Source organism: Patagioenas fasciata, chromosome 28 (genome assembly GCF_037038585.1).
Source record: "Patagioenas fasciata isolate bPatFas1 chromosome 28, bPatFas1.hap1, whole genome shotgun sequence".
NCBI classification, from domain to species: Eukaryota; Metazoa; Chordata; class Aves; order Columbiformes; family Columbidae; genus Patagioenas; species Patagioenas fasciata.
Genome location: NC_092547.1, coordinates 5,707,008 through 5,723,462, shown reverse-complemented (window position 1 = coordinate 5,723,462; position 16,455 = coordinate 5,707,008). Strand labels below are relative to the sequence as shown.

The following is a 16,455-nucleotide window of genomic DNA, read 5'->3' as shown; positions in this document are numbered from 1 at the left end:
GAACGCACCCTGAGCTGAGCTGAGCGGGACCGGAACGCACCCTGAGCTGAGTGGGACTCGAACGCGCCCTGAGCCGCGCGGGGAGGAGGTTTCCTAAGACACGTCGTGGTTTCGTTGAGCATTACAGTGGGAGGAAGACGGTGCCTTCGTTTTTCTCCTCCCCACCCCAAAACCGGGCTGTTTGCGGCGTCACCAGCGCGAGGTCACCGGGGCTTTAGACCCAGATTAACTGCAAAGCTGGAGCGAAACGTGGAGCAGAGCCGGATCACAAACAGCTCCCTGCCTTGGTCCGTGGGACTCTTCTGCATGTTTTAGGGGAGAAAATGCGTATTTTAATCCCGGTTTTACCGCCGGTGCCCGTGGAGCGCGATGGACGTGGACGGCAGCACCGCGGGGGCAGTAAAATCTTTGTCTGGATGGCGCCGGGTGATGTTTAATCCCCTGGACGAGGAGAATTCTTGGGGAGGAGAAGGGAGCTCCGGATGGGCTCCAGGAGGCGCTTGTAATCCCGTAATTTGCGCTGTTCGTTAGTTAACGACCGGGATAATCCGCGGCCGGGGGGGTGCAGGGGTTGCACCCGCGGCTTCGCTGCCTTGGGGGGTTGCCCCTCTTTGCCGGGGGGCTGAGGCCGGGCCGCGCTGCCCCCCGTGCCGCGCTGCCCCCCGTGCCGCGCCGCCCCCCGTGCCGAGCCGCCCCCCGTGCCGAGCCGCCCCCCGTGCCGAGCCGCCCCCCGTGCCGCGCTGCCCCCAATGCCGCGCTGCCCCCAATGCCGCGCTGCCCCCCATGCTGCGCTGCCCCCCATGCTGCGCTGCCCCCCATGCTGCAGCTGGGCCGTTGTCTCTAAAACAAGGCGCTCATGGCCTGGTCCCGCTGGCTCTGGGCAAACCGGGGCCTGGAGCCCCCCGAGGTGGGGTTGGGGTGCTCTGCTTGTCCCTTCCCCGGCCCTGGCGGGGCTGAAGCCCCCGAACCCTGGGCTGTGGGCCGCGCTTAACGAGCCGTAGGCCCGGCCCAGCGCCCCCCGCCCGCCACTTCCGCACTACATTTCCCAGCGTGCTCCGCGCCCCGCCACGGCCGGACTCGCTTTCCCAGCGTGCCCCGCGGCGCGGGCGGAGGCGGCGGAAGGAGGAGGGGCGTGGCGGCGTCACGTGATGCGGGGTATAAAAGGGGCGGCGCAGCGCCGGCGGCCCCATTGTTGTCGGCGAGCGGGCGGGGGGCGGGTCGGGTCCTGCCCCAGCGCTCCCGGCCCCGCCCCGCCCGGGGGACCCGGTGAGTGGGGGGGGACCCGGTGAGTGGGGGGGGTCCCGGGGGGGTTCCCCTGCTGCCCCGCCCCCGGCCCGCCCGGCTGGGGGCGCCCGGAGGGGGCTGGAGGGGGGAGCGGCCTCTGCCTGGGGGGCTGGAGGGGATGGGGGGGCTGTGGAGGGCGCGGGGCCTATGGGGGATGGGGGGCTGGAGGGGATGGGGGGGCCTTGTCCAGCTGAAGGGGCGTAGGGGGGATGTGGGGGCCTACAGGGGATGTGGGGAGCCTTGTAGCTGGGGGTCACATAAAGGATGGAGGGGCCTATAGGGGATGTGGGGGGCACATAAAGGATGTGGGGGCCTTTTCCACCTGGGGAGCCTATAGAGGATTTAGGGGCCTTTTCCACCTGAAGGAGCCTGTAGGGGATGCAGGGCCTATGGGGGATGGTGGGGGCCTTTTCATTTGGGGAGGCATATAGAGGATCTGGGCTCTATAGGGGGTGTGGAGGCATTTTCTGGCTGGGGTCCCTGTAGAGGATTTAGGAGCCTTACAGCTGGGGGTCATATAGAGGATGTGGGAGCCTATAGGTGACGTGGAGGCCTTTTCGAGCTGGGGAGCCTATAGAGGATGCAGGGCGTATAGGGGATGGGGCGTCTTACAGCTGTGGGGACGTGTAGGAGATGCAGGGCCTATAGAGGATGTGGGGGCCTTTTTCATTTGGGAGGGGACATATAGAGGATGTAGGGCCCTGTAGGGGATGTGGAGGCATTTTCTAGCTGGGGAGCCTATAGGATATGCAGAGCGTATGGAGGATGGGGGGGCCTTTTCCAGCTGAAGGGGCCTGTAGGGGCTGTGGGCCCTTTTCTGTCTTGGGGGGCACCTATGGCAGATATAGGGTGCCCTTACAGCTGGGGGTCTGTAGGGGATGGGGACCTTTTCCAGCTCGAGGCCTATAGATGATATAGGGGGGGCTTTGTGCCTGTTCTGGGGGCCTGCAGGGTGCGTGGGGCCGCCCTATATTGGGGGGGCTGTGGAGCACCTGGGGTGCCCTTGTAGCTGCTGCCGTTCTCGGGGGACGTGTAGGGGCTGGGGGGTCAGGGGCTGGGGCACCAGGACACGTGTGCCCTGCCCGGGGTCACCGGGGACCAGCAGCTCCGGGCGTGGGGGTTCGGCCCTCGGGAGGAGCTGGAGCGGAACCATGGCCACGGGTCCTGCCCTCGGCCTTCGCCGCCAGGGTCTCCCTCATCCTCAGCAGCTCCCTCATCCTCAGCAGCTCCCTCATCCTCAGCAGCTCCCTCATCCTCAGCAGCTCCCTCGGCCTTCATCTTCAAGGTCTTCCTCATTTTCCAGGTCTCCTTTGGCCTCATCTTCAAGGTCTTCCTCACCTTCAGGTCTCCTTTGGCTTCACCTTCAGGTTTCCCTTGGTCTCATCTTCAAAGTCCCCTTTGGTCTCCCCTTTAGGGTCTTCCTCACCCTCAGGGTCGTCTTCCTCACCCTCAGGGTCGTCTTCCTCACCCTCAGGGTCATCTTCCTCACCCTCAGCATCTTCCTCACCCTCAGCATCTTCCTCACCCTCAGGGTCATCTTCCTCATCCTCCAGGTCTCCTCTGGCCTCACCTCAGGGTCCCCCTCCCCTCCAGGGTCTCTGGACCCCCCTCCGCCCCAGTTCTGGTCCCACTTGGGTGTTTTGGGACCCACTTGACCCCCCCGGGAGCTCGAGCGGCACCGGGGGACAATTTGGGACAGAGATTTGGGGTTGGGGACACCCCAGAGCCGTCACTTGGTGGTTGGTGCGAGCGGAGGCTCCAGCGCCGGCCAGGGGACCCGTACCCCAGATTTACTAATTAACCACGTTCATTAGCGGCCACGTGGACCCAAATCTGCCATTTGTCCTAAAAACGGAGGTGCTGGGGGGGCAGGTCCGGCCCAGTCTGGACTGGGAGCAGCACCTGGGAAACCCATTGCCCCTCCAGACACACGGCCCACTTTGTAATTAATTAGTGGCTAATTAGTAAGGTGTGAACCCCCGACCCTTGGCGGTGGCCGCGCAGCCGTCCCCGCCGGCCGGAAGCGAATTGGTGCTGCTTTTTGGCTCCTGGATTCCCGATTCTGCCCCAATTTCTGCCCCGGACCCGGCCGGTTTTCCCGCATCCTCCGTTAATTCCGCCGTAATTATCGAATGGGAAATTAACATTTTCCCACCCGTTTTCCCAGTTGTCGGGGGGGGGGGGGACACAACCCAGGGGCAGCACCAATGGGGTTTAATCCCATTCGATCCCGTTTTTCCCCCATTTGATCCCAATTTGATCCCATTTTTCCCCATTTGATCCTATTTGACCCCAAACCCGCGAGGCCGCAGCTGAGTCACCGTCAGACCCGCCGCTAATTAATTACTTAACGAAGGGGGCAGAAGGGATCTGGGGGTGCGGAGAAGCCCCATTTTGGGTGGATTTCCCGCAGAAATGGGCCCTTTTCCTGCGGAACTCGCCACCGCCACCCCGGGAGACGCCAAACGGGGGGAAAACGGCTCTTTCGCTCAATTCTTAATCCTGGTTTTATCCCAATCTCGCCTTAAGTCCCCGATACCGACCCAGGTCTCTCCCTCCATAAATACATCGATTTTATGCCCATTTTGGGTCCCGTTCCCGCCCTCCTCACCCCTGCTCATCGCCCCCCGAGCGCCCTTTTTGGGGAGCAGAGGGGGTCCTGGCGCGTCCCCCCCGTCCTGCCCCGTGTCCCCGATCGTCCCCAAACCCGCAGCGCGCGGGGCCCCAAATGCTCCATTTTTCTCCCATTTTCCGAAGGCGGTTGTTGCGTTGCCATGGGAACGGGGGGGGGAGCCCAGGAACACAAAGCTGAGGCTAAACCTGGGGGTTTTGGGGCGTTTTGGGGCGTTTTGGGGTGTTCTGGGGGTTTGTGCTCCGGGACAGCGACCGGAGCTCCCAGCAGAACCCTGTTTGTGTTCGTTATTCCCTCCCTATGGGTGGCAAAAGCTGGGTTTAAGTTTATCAGGGAGGAAAAGAGCTGCTCTGAAGTCGATCGAGGGGGTAGAAAAGCTGATTTGGTGTTTATTGGGGGGGGAAAAGGATGAATTTTGATCAGGGGGGTAAAAAAGCTGATTTTGAGTTTATTGGGGGGAGGAAAAAAACCTGATTCTGAGTTTATCAAGGGAGGAAAAAGCTGATTTTAAGTTTATTGGGGGGGAAAGAAGTTGATTTTAAGGTTATCAGGGGGTTTGGGGTGTCTGGGGGGGTCAGGGCTGGTCTGGGGGGTCAGAGCTGGTTTGAGGGCCCTGGGGGTCAGGGCTGGTTTGGGGGGTCAGGGCTGGTTTGGGGTCCCTGGGAGTCAGGGCTGGTTTGGGGTCTGAGTGGGGTCAGAGCTGGTTTGGGGTCTCTGGGGGGCTCAGGGCTGGTTTGGGGGGTCAGGGCAGGTTTGGGGTCCCTGGGAGTCAGGGCTGGTTTGGGGTCTGAGTGGGGTCAGAGCTGGTTTGGGGTCTCTGGGGGGGTCAGGGCAGGTTTGGGGTCCCTGAGGGTCAGGGCTGGTTTGGGGTCCCTGGGGGTCAGGGCAGGTTTGGGGGGTCAGGGCAGGTTTGGGGTCCCTGGGGGGGTCAGAGCTGGTTTGGGGTCCGGGGCCGGTCCCCTCACGTCCCTTGGCCGCAGGTGCCCCCGGCCCCCCCATGCGGAGCCGATGGCCGCACCCGGCGGCGCCAAGAGGAAATTCGAGGAGGGGGCCGTGGGGTCCCCGGGTCCCCGCTCGGACGACGAGATCTCCAGCAGTGACAGCGGGGACAGCTGCGACAGCGTCACCCCCGCCTGCGCCGGCCGCACGCGTGAGCCCGCGGGACACGGGGACGGGGGGACATACGGGGATGGTGGAGACGTGTGGGGGACCGTGGGGGCACTGGGGACGCGTGGGGACGTTGGGGACAGCCTGGGGAGGGTGGGGACATGTGGGGACAAGGAGCAAATGACCTCACTTCCAGTTCCAGCAGCGCATTCGTGTAACACAGCAAATCCTGCTCTATCTCTGCATATCAATGTTATAATATGTTGATATATGGATATATGGTGTATATTATATATTATCAATATATATAATATACATTATATAATATTTATATGTATCAATACGTTATCTCTATCAATATGTTAACTCTATATGTCAACATATTATCTCTATCAATATGTTAACACTATATATCAATCTATCATCTCTACCAATCTATTCTCTCTATATCAATGTGTTATCTCTCTATATCAATCATCTATTCTCTATATAACACATTGATATATAAAGATAACATATTGATATCTCTGTATATCAATCTATTCTCTCTATATCAGTGTGTTATCTCTATATATCAATCTATTCTCTCTATATCATGTCAATGTGTTATCTCTCTATATCAATCTATTCTCTATACGTCAATGTGTTATCTCTATATATCGATCTATTCTCTCTATGTCAATGTGTTATCTCTATATATCGATCTATTCTCTCTATATCAATGTTATCTCTATATATCGATCTGTTCTCTCTATGTCAATGTGTTATCTCTCTATATTGATCTATTTTCTATATATCAATATGTTATCTCTATATATCAATCTATTCTCTATATATCAATCTATTCTCTGTATATCAATCTATTCTCTATATATCATTATGTTGTCTCTCTATATCAATCTATTCTCTATGTATCATTATGTTATCTCTCTATATCAATCTGTTCTCTATATCATTCTGTTATCTCTCGCTATCAACGTGTCCTCTCTATACCCACGTGTCCTCTCTCTCAATCCGTTCTCCACGTCACCGCGCTGTCTGTGTTGGCAGCCCCGTCCATCCTGCGGCGGCAGAAGCCGCGGCGGCGGAAGAGCGTGCGCTTCGACCAGGTGACGGTGTACTACTTTGCGCGGCGGCAGGGCTTCACCAGCGTGCCCAGCCAGGGCGGCAGCTCGCTGGGCATGGCCCCGCGCCACGACGCCGTGCGGCGCTACACGCTGGGCGAGTTCGCGCGCCAGCAGCAGGTCAACCACCGCCAGATCCTGCGCCAGCACCTGCGCCAGGAGAAGCTGCACGCCAAGAAGATGAAGGTGGGCGCTGGGGGGTGGGGGGGGAGTGGGGTGATGTGGTGTGGGGGGAATTGGGGCGATGTGGGGGAAATAGGGGTGATGTGGTGTGGGGGAATTGGGGCGATGTGGGGGAATTGGGGTGATGTGGTGTGGGGGAATTGGGGCGATGTGGGGGAATTGGGGTGATGTGGTGTGGGGGAATTGGGGCGATGTGGGGGAATTGGGGTGATGTGGTGTGGGGGAATTGGGGCGATGTGGGGGAAATAGGGGTGATGTGGTGTGGGGGACATGGGGGTGATGTGGGGGACATAGGGGTGATGTGATGTGGGGGGAATTGGGGCGATGTGGGGGAATTGGGGCGATGTGGGAGAATTGGGATGATGTGGGGGGAATTGGGGTGATGTGAGTGAAATAGGGGCGATGTGATGTGAGGGACATGGGGTGATGTGGGGGAAATTGGGACGATGGGGGGCTGTGGGGTGATGTGATGTGATGTGGGGGGAATAGGGGTGATGTGATGGGGGGAACTTGGGGTGATGAGGGGGATCTGGGGTGATGGGGGAATGGGGTGATGGGGGAGAATGGGGTGATTCTGGACAAATAGGGGTGATGTGGGGGAAATTGGGGCAATACTGGGGGATATGGGGTGATGTGGGGGAGTGGGGTGATGTGGGGAAATTGGGGTGATGCTGGACAAATTGGGGTGATGCTGGGGAAATGGGGCGATGTGGGGAAACTGGGGCAATGTGGGGGAAACTGAGTTAGTGCTGGAGAAATTGGGGTGATGCTGCTGGGGGTTTATTACTGAGGGTTTCTCCCCATTTTTGTCCCGTGAGCCCCGTGGCGCAGGGCGGGGTGGGACTGCACAGCGGGGTTCGGCCGGGGGCTCCGGGCTGTGTTTGGGGGTCGGTGGGGCGGACGCACGGACACACGGACACACGGACACACGGACACCCCTGGCGCCCCGCAGCTCACCAAGAATGGGACGGTGGAGTCGGAGGAGGCGGAGGGGCTGACGCTGGAGGACGTGTCGGACGACGACATCGACGTGGAGAACGTGGAGGTGGACGACTACTTCTTCCTGCAGCCGCTGCCCACCAAGCGGCGCCGGGCGCTGCTCCGCGCCTCGGGCGTGCACCGCATCGACGCCGAGGAGAAGCAGGAGCTGCGCGCCATCCGGCTCTCGCGCGAGGAGTGCGGCTGCGACTGCCGCCTCTACTGCGACCCCGAGTCCTGCGCCTGCAGCCAGGCCGGGATCAAGTGCCAGGTGAGGCTTAGGAGGGCCAGGGGAGGCTTAGGAGGGCCGGGCGAGGCTTAGGAGGGCCAGGCAAGGCTTAGGAGAGCCAGGCGAGGCTTAGGAGGGCCAGGCAAGGCTTAGGAGAGCCAGGCGAGGCTTAGGAGAGCCAGGCGAGGCTTAGGAAAGTCGAGCGAGGCTTAGGAGGGCCAGGGGAGGGTTACACGAGCCAGGGGGGAGGGTTAGGAGAGCCAGGCAAGGGTTGCACGCGGGGGTGGGACCGGGTTAGGAATCAGAATCATGGGATCGTTTTGGGTGGAAAAGCCGCACAAGATGGAATCCAACCGCAACCCGACTCCGTCACCAAAGCGTGTTCAGAGAGGGCAGTGGGGCTGGGGTGGAAATTTGGGGTGATTTCTGCCCCAAAGGGCTGTGGGGCACTGAACAGGCTGCCCAGGGCAGGGCTGGAGTCACCGTCCCTGGGGGTGCACAGACGGGGGTCTCGGGGACATTTTAGTGCTGGTGTTGGGTTGTGGTTGGACTCGGTGATCCTGGGGGGTTTTCCACCCAAGACGATTCCACGATGCAAACCCCCTGTCCCCCCTGTCCCCCCTGTCCCCCCTGTCCCCCCTGTCCCCCCTGTCCCCCCTGTCCCCGCTGTCCCCCCTGTCCCCCCTGTCCCCCTGTCCCCCCTGTCCCCGCCGTCCCCGCCGTCCCGCAGGTCGACCGCATGTCCTTCCCCTGCGGCTGCTCCCGCGACGGCTGCGGCAACATGTCCGGGCGCATCGAGTTCAACCCGCTCCGCGTGCGGACTCATTACCTCCACACCATCATGAAGCTGGAGCTGGAGAACAAGCGCCAGGGCGGGCGCGCGCCCGGCGAGGAACCCGACGCCGGCGCCCACGGCTCCGCCGCCGAGTGGCCGGTGCCGCCGGCCCCGGAGACCCAGGACTTCCAGGAGTTCATGGCGGAGAACGAGTCGGCCGTGCTGCACCTGCAGAGCGCCGAGGAGCTGGAGAGGCTGAAGGCCGAGGAAGACTCGGGCGACGCTCCCGGCGCCGCCGATCTGGGCGTTTGCATCGTGGAGGAGGCGCCGGGGGGGCTGTGCCCGCCGCTGGCCGCCCCCATCCTCATCCAGGCGCCGTTTCCCCCCGGAGCCTCCGTGCTCTGCTTCGCCGAGGGCGATCGCCCCTTCTCGGACGCTGCGTCGCTGCTTTACTACCCGGTGGGGGCCAAGGGCGACGGCGGCGCCGCGGAGCCCCCCCGCCCTCCTCCCCCTCCTCCTCCTCCTCCTCCTCCTCCCTGGGGGAGCAGGACCCCGCTGGGACCAAGGGGGAAGCGCCCCCCCCGGCGCCCTGAGCCGCCCGCGCCCCCCCCGCTCCGTTATTTATTGACTAGAGAGGATTTTACAGACCGGGGGCGGCCGCGGGGGGGTTATTTAATCACGGGGTGGGGGGGTATTTAATCGCGGGGGTTATTTAATTAATCACATGGGGTTATTTAACGGGGGGGGCTGCGCGAGGCTTTGCGGCCGCCCCCCCGCCCCCCCCCGCCGGGACCCTCGGTCCTCGCTGTGTTTTTAATGAGAAGAACACGTTTTCCTCTCCATTTTCCCTTGGTGAATGTTTACGGGGCCACGGCCCAACCGGGGGGGGACCGGCCCAGACCCCCCAGACCCGGCCCAGAGACCCCCCCGGGACCCAGCCCAGACCCCCCCGGGACCCAGGTTTTGGGGGGGAAGCCGCCGGGTCCCCCCCTTCGCTGCCCCTCGGCCCGCGGGGGGGTCGCTGCTCCCAAGGGGCTTTGGGGACCCCCCCCGGACCAAGTGCTTCAGCGCTTTTATTTGGGGGGGCTGTTGGGATTTCGGGCTCTCGTGCCTCCCCCACACCCAAAGTGTTTAAATCCCTTTTTGTGGCTCCAGCGCAGCCTTAAACCCCCCCCCCATACAGTGTCCCCTGCATGGGGACATCGCCCCCCGGGGGGGCCGGTTCCAGCCCTGGGGGGCCACATCACCCCCCCGCATCCCTGGGGGCCACAAGCGCTCAATTAGGGAGGAATTAATTAATTAAGCCTTATCCCTTGGAGCTTCTTCGCCGCGCTGTCCCGGGGCGGGGGACACACAGGTCACCCCCGTTTGCCTGGGGGGGTCGATCAGCTCCCGGCGCCACTCAAATGGGATCAAACCCTTGGTTTTTCCTTTTTTTGGGGTTTCTGTGGCCTCCCCCGGCCCCCCCAGCTCAGGGCCGGGAGGTGGCTCATTAGGCCACTAATTAATTGCTTAATTAGGCAGCTCAGAGGCTCCGTGGCCCCCCCCGGGAATAAACCCAAATCAATCCGGGTGGGGTTTATTGTGGTGCAATGAGGTTTCCGCCTTCTCTTCTAATTATTAATTAACGGGGGGGGTTAACGGAGTCGCTGCTCGCGTCGCCCCCCCCAGCTCGCCCCCCCCACCCCCCCGATCACACTAAAGTGGCTTTTTTAACCTTTATTTTCCGTTTTCCGTGTGAATCCAAAGCTTTTCCCCCCGCCCCCCCCGGTGCCCCCGCTGTATTTAAAGAGAAATATTTAAGTGTAAAAATAAACGAAGGCTCCGAGTCGCGCGCGATCGCCCTCGCGAGGCCTTGACCCCCCCGGCGAGCTCTGGCGGGGGGGGGGCGCAGATCCCGGCGCCGCGGCCGTGCTGGATTGCGCCCCAAAACCGCTGCAAAAAGCCGTTCTGCCGGTTTCCGTTTGTTCACTCGCCAGCCGCGTTTCCACGCTTTTCACCCCATTTCGGTGCCGATTCCGCCCCGAAGCTCCGGGACCCCCCCCGGTGCCGCCCCGGGGGGATTTTGGGGTCTTTTCCCCAATTTTCAGTGCAGTTTTTCTCTACCGAACCCAGCGAAGCGGCGCCGCGACCCCCGGCTGGGCCAGCGCGACGGAGCCCACGGAGCCGCGAGGCCCCGGCGACGCCACCGGGGTCACTGAACACGGGTGATCCGGGGTCACCGAACGGATGATCCGGGTGGGTCCGGGAGTCACCGCGGGTCCCTCCGGCGCTTCCGTGGCCCCAAAACGCGGGTGTTGGGGTGAAACTGGGGCGTCAGGCGCGTCCGTGGTTGAGCGCCAGCAGCACCGTGCTGTGCGCCAGCAGCGACGCCTCCGAGGCTGCGGAACAGCGAGTGGGGGGACCCCAAAACCCACCTGGGGTAAGTGGAGGGGACCCCAAAACCTGCCCAGGGTGAGCAGGGGGGACCCAAAAACCACCCGGGGTGAGCGAGGGGGAACCCAAAACCCAACCAGGGTGAGTGGGAGGGACCCCAAAACCCGCCCATGGTGAGTGAGGGGGACCCCAAAACCTGACTGGGGTGAGTGAGGGGGAGACCCCAAAACCCACCTGGGGTGAGCAAGGGGGGACCCCAAAACCCACCCAGGGTGAGCGAGGGGATCCCAAAACCCACCTGGGGTGAGCGGGGGGGACCCCAAAACCCACCCAAGGTGACCCCGCTTCTGGACCCACCCTGGGTCTCCCCCCCGCCCCCCTGGCCGCGTGTGTCCCCAGGTCCCCCCACGTGTCCCCAGGTGTCCCCAGGTCTCCCCAGTCACCTGCGAGCTGCCCCGAGAGGCGCAGCCAGCGCTCCAGCCACGCGCGGCACTCGGGCGGCTCCAGGCGCGCGGGGTTGAGCCCCCGCAGGTAACAGGCCTGCGGGAAACCGGGCAAAAACCGGGGGAAACGGTGAAAACGTGGGGATGGGGCGAGGGGCGGGCGCTGCAGCTGTGGGGCTGCAGCTGTGGGGCAGCTGTGGGGTGGCCTTGTGGCTGTAGGGCTGGCAGAGGCTGTGGGGTAGCAGCTGTGGGGCTGGCACAGGCTGTGGGGTAAGCACGGGGAAGCTGTGGGGCAGCCTTGGGGCCGCTGTGGGTCTGGCAGAGGCTGTGGAGCAGCTGTGGGGCTGGCAAAGGCCATGGGGTAGCTGTGGGGCTGGCAAGGGCCGTGGGGCGGCTGTGGCTTGGCCATGGGGCAGCCATGGGGCTGGCGGGGCTGTGGGGCACCATGGGTTGGCCATGGGGCAGCTGAGGGGCAGCCGTGGGGCTGGCAGGGCCATAGGACGGCCATGGGTCAACCATGGGGCTGCCAGGGGCTATGGGGCAGCCATGGGGCAGCCGTGGGGCTGGCAGAGCTGTGGGTCGGCCAAGGGGTGGCCGTGGGGCAGCCGTGGGGCTGGCAGGGCCATGGGTTGGCCGTGGGGCTGGCAGGGGCCGTGGGGCTGGCAGGGGCCGTGGGGCTGGCAGGGCCATGGGTTGGCTGTGGGGCTGGCAGGGCCATGGGGCTGGCAGGGCCGTGGGTCGGCCGTGGGGTGGCCGTGGGTCGCTCACCGCGCGCAGCTCGTTCGGGTGCAGCTGCTCCAGGCCGAGCCGCAGCAGCGCCAGGTCCAGCGCCCGCAGCTCCAGGACGTGGCTGCGCAGGCGGCGCCGGAGCAGAGGCAGCGGCAGCAGCGGCGTCAGGAACAGCGCCCGGCTCAGCGCCCGCTGCCGGCACGGGGGACACAGAGACATGGGGACATGGGGGGACACGGGGACACGGGGACACACGGGGGGACACGGGGGGACATGTGGTCACCACAGGGTCACAGACCCCAAAACCTCATCTGCCCCACTCGGGCACAAATTCACCCCCCGGTTCCCATGGAAACGGCCCCGGCTCCACCCCCCGGGGCTGCTTGGGGCACCACCCCAGTTTTAGGGCACCACCCCCTGGTTTTGTCCCCCACAACCGATTTTTGGGTCCCAACCCCCCCATATTTGAGTCCCCCCATTTTTGGGTCCCAATGCCCCATTTTTAGGTCAGATCCCCATCTTTGGGTCATCTCCTTGTTTTTGGGTCCCAACCCCATTTTTGGGTCCCAATCCCCCACATTTGAGTCCCCCCTGTTTTTGGGTGTCCCCCCCCATTTCTGGGTCCCACCCCCACTTTTGGGCCCCCCCCATGGTCGGGTCCCCCCGTTCCGTCCCCGTGGGGTCCCCACTCACGGCGTGCGGTCCCCGCAGCGTCTCCAGCGCCAGCGGTGGCCCCGAGAAGCCCCCCCGCAGGTCACAGAGCTGGGACACGCGTGGCTGTGACCCCCCCTGCACCTGCAGAGCCACCGCGCTGTCACAGCGCACGGGGACAACGGCGCCCTGGCCCTGGCCCCGGTGGCCCCATCCCCATGTCCCCAGTGTCCCTGTCCCTGGTGTCTCAGTGTCCCTCATGTCCCCAGTGTCCCTGGTGTCCCCGTGTCCCAGTGTCCGTGTCCCTGGTGTCCCGGTGTCCCTGTCCCCAGTGTGCCCAATGTCCCTCTCCCTATGTCTCAGTGTCCCCATGTCCACACTGTCCCCAGTGTGCCCGATGTCCATGTCCCCAGTATCCTGGTGTCCTGATGTCCCCATCCCCATGTCCCCAGTGTCCCTGTCTCCATGTTCCCAGTGTCTTGGTGTCCCCAGTATCCCCGGTCCCTGGTGTCCCTATGTTCTTAGTGTCCCCAGTGTCCCTGTCCCCAGTGTCCCCGGTGTCCCGGTGTCCCCAGTGTCCCTGTCCCCAGTGTCCCCATGTCCCCAATGTCCATGTCCCCGGTGTCCCAGTGTCCCTGTCCCCAGTGTCCCCATGTCTGTGTCCCCCTGTCCCCAATGTCCATGTCCTTGGTGTCCCGGTGTCCCAGTGTCCCTGTCCCCAGTGTCCCCATGTCCATGTCCCCGGTGCCCTGGTGTCCCCAGTGTCCCCAATGTCCATGTCCTCAGTGTCCCGGTGTCCCAGTGTCCCTGTCCCCAGTGTCCCCATGTCTGTGTCCCCCTGTCCCCATGTCCATGTCCCCGGTGTCCCAGTGTCCCTGTCCCCAGTGTCCCTGTCCCCGGTGTCCCCATGTCCATGTCCCCCTGTCCCCGGTGTCCCAGTGTCCCCAGCGTCCCCCTGTCCCTGGTGTGCCGGTACCTGCAGGCAGAGCTGGCGCAGGGGCTCCCGCAGGCGCGGGTCGGGCAGCGCCGGCGCCGCCAGCTCCAGGTTGGCCAGCACGGCCCCGTAGGCGCCGCGGCGCGCCGCGTCCTCCAGCTCCTGGAACTGCCGGCGCTGCGGCGCCGTCCAGAAGTGCCGGATCAGCAGCTGCCGCGGGAACAGGTACCTGGGGGGACACGGGGGTCGGGGGCTCTCACCCTCGAGAACCACAGCGTTACAGCCCTGAAATCCCGCTCTGCCCGTCCCCGCGCCAACGCACCCGATTATCCCGCATTTCCACCCAAAACGTTCTCAAGGGTGAATCCAGCAGCCCTGGGAAGCGAAACCCCCCCCGGCCCCTCCCTCGGCTCTGTCCCCGTGTCCCCAAAGCTCGTCCCCCCAAAAGGAGCCGTTGCGCCCCGGGGATCGAGGAACAAAAGCCGGGGCAGAGCGGGTTTAACCCGGGGATTAGGCCTGGGTTTAAGCCAGCGCTAAAGCGGCGCGGGCTCGTCGGGATGGGCGCTCGTTAGCGCGGGGGGGGGAATCCTGGCTGGACTTGGAGTTGTTAGAAAAGAGCAGGGTGCTGTGAAACGGGGGATTTTGAGGAGCCCCCATGCCCCCCACACCCCCCGTGCCCTTGCACCCCCCATGCCCCCCACACCCCCTGTGCCCCTGTGCCCCCCATGCCCCCCACGCCTCCCATGACCCCCGTGCCCCCCATGAACCCCCACACCCCCCGTGCCCCCCGTGAACCCCCTGCACCCCCTGTGCCCCCCACACCCCCTGTGCCCCTGTACCCCCGCGCCCCCCATACCCCCTGTGCCCCCCACACCTCCCATGCCCCCCGCGACCCCTGTGCCCCCCGCCATCCCCTGCCCCTCTGTGCCCCCCACACCCCCCATACCCCCTGTGCCCCCCACACCTCCCATGCCCCCCGCAACCCCTGTGCCCCCCGCCATCCCCTGCCCCTCTGTGCCCCCCACACCCCCCATACCCCCTGTGCCCCCCACACCTCCCATGCCCCCCGCAACCCCTGTGCCCCCCGCCATCCCCTGCCCCTCTGTGCCCCCCACACCCCCCATACCCCCTGTGCCCCCCACACCTCCCATGCCCCCCGCGACCCCTGTGCCCCCCGCCATCCCCTGCCCCTCTGTGCCCCCCACACCCCCCATACCCCCTGTGCCCCCCACACCTCCCATGCCCCCCGCAACCCCTGTGCCCCCCGCCATCCCCTGCCCCTCTGTGCCCCCCACGCCCCCTGCACCCCCCATGCTCCCCACACCCCCTGCGCCCCCCACACCCCCCATGCCCCCCACACCCCCTGCACCCCCCATGCTCCCCACACCCCCTTCACCCCCCACACCCCCGTGCCCCCCACGCTCACATGAGGATGAGGACGAGGAAGTTGGCGAAGGGCGGGATGGCCAGAACCAGCACCGGCAGCACCTTCAGCAGGTCCCGGCGGAACTGCGCCCCAAACCGCGGAGAACATCAACAGCCGGACCCCGAAACACACGAAATCCCCCCAAAACGCGCCCCCCCACCTGCCGCAGCCGCTCCATCTCCCGGTACGGCAGCTGCTGGACGCTCAGGCGCTGCCGCGACATCTTCTGCCGGATCTGCCGGATTTCCTTCACCTCCAGGACCAGCGCTCGGATTCCTGCGGGACATGAGCACCCTGAGCTCCCCAAACCCGCCCGGGACGCGGGTTTTGGGGAATGGGGGGGCAATGGGGTTCCCCCCGGTCTCACCGCTGGCGAAGGTTTGGTGCAGGACGTAGGCGCGGGGGAAGCGGCGCCGCAGGAACCGCTCGTAGGCGCCCGTCACCCGCTTGGCCGCCGCCGTCACCGCGGCCACCAGCGCCCCCGGGCCCCCCCTGCTGGAAAGGCAGCAAAGGGGGGGCCTGCGGGACCCCCCCTGGGGTTAGGGAGGGTTTGGGGGATAAAGGGTCAGGGGAAGGGGAAGGGGGGGCAATGGGTGTGGTGACCCCAGAGTGGGGACAAGGGGGGGGGCGTGGAGATGGGGGGCTGGGGGTTGTGGGGGGAATGGGGGGGACGTGGGGGGACAACGGTAAAGGGGGGTTGGGGTCATGGGGGGACATGGAGGGGAATGTGGAGGGACAATGGTAATGGGGGGCTGGGGGACATGGAGGGGAATGGGGGGATGTGGGGGGACAATGGTAACGGGGGGTTGGGGGACATGGGGGGGGGATGGGGGGAAATGGGAGGACATTGGGGGTCGGGAGGGCCAAGGCCGGTAACTGGGGGGTGGGACGGCGGGGTGGGGTCGGGGATGGGGGTGTCTGGGGAGGCCCGGACGGTGGTGGGGGGTGGGGGCAATGGGGGGGCTGGGGGGGCCACAGCTCATGTTGGGGGATCACGGTGGTTTTTTGGGGTCACACCTGGCGTTGGGGCTACGGGGGCCCTGGGGGCTCCCGGCCGCTCTTTGGGGGTCACGGTGTTCATTTTGGGGGGGTCGGGGCCGATTTTTGGGGGTATTGGGGGGGGGTCACGCCGCTCTTTGGGGGTCATGGTGTTTATTTTGGGGGGTCGGGGCCGGTTTTGGGGGTATTGGGGGGGGGTCACGCCGCTCTTTGGGGGTCACGGTGTTTATTAGGGGGGTCGGGGGGTCACGGCCGCTCTTGGGGGGGCCGGGGGCGGTGTCCCGGGCGCTACCCGCGGCCCGTGGGGCCCCGCCCGCCCCGCTCACCTCGGGAGCCCCCGGGGGCCGCTCAGGCCGGGCCCGGGCCCGGGGCGGAGGCGCCAGAGGAGCCCGCGGCAGCCGAACCTGGACAGCGCCATGTTGGGCGGGGCCGAGGGCGGAGCCACGGAGAGAGCTGCGCGCTCATTGGTGTGGTGGCGGTCATGTGACCGCGGAGGCCGGGGGGGAGCTCAGCGAGAGAACGCGGGATATGGGGAGGCGAGCTGAGTGCCGATTGGCTGAAGCGGCGTGGCTCCGGCGGTCATGT

At 64.6% G+C, this 16,455-nt stretch overlaps 2 protein-coding genes across 2 annotated transcripts; one reads left to right on the top strand and one right to left on the bottom strand.

The window, feature by feature from the left end:
* Positions 1 to 1,133: 1,133 nt before the first annotated feature.
* CSRNP2 (cysteine and serine rich nuclear protein 2) lies at positions 1,134 to 9,022 on the top strand. The gene is given in 6 exon segments (XM_071800008.1): positions 1,134 to 1,285; positions 4,897 to 5,066; positions 6,074 to 6,333; positions 7,283 to 7,579; positions 8,268 to 8,802; positions 8,805 to 9,022. Coding segments are annotated over 6 exon segments (1,500 nt in total). The 5' UTR covers positions 1,134 to 1,148; the 3' UTR covers positions 8,906 to 9,022.
* A 1,053-nt stretch (positions 9,023 to 10,075) lies between these two features.
* LETMD1 (LETM1 domain containing 1) lies at positions 10,076 to 16,396 on the bottom strand. The gene is made up of 9 exons (XM_071800010.1): positions 16,197 to 16,396; positions 15,239 to 15,390; positions 15,032 to 15,147; positions 14,872 to 14,954; positions 13,488 to 13,674; positions 12,554 to 12,655; positions 11,900 to 12,052; positions 11,132 to 11,228; positions 10,076 to 10,693 (listed from the first exon to the last, which is right to left on the bottom strand). The coding sequence occupies exons 1-9, from the start codon at positions 16,286 to 16,288 to the stop codon at positions 10,629 to 10,631; spliced, it is 1,047 nt and encodes a 348-aa protein (XP_071656111.1). The 5' UTR covers positions 16,289 to 16,396; the 3' UTR covers positions 10,076 to 10,628.
* Positions 16,397 to 16,455: the final 59 nt, after the last annotated feature.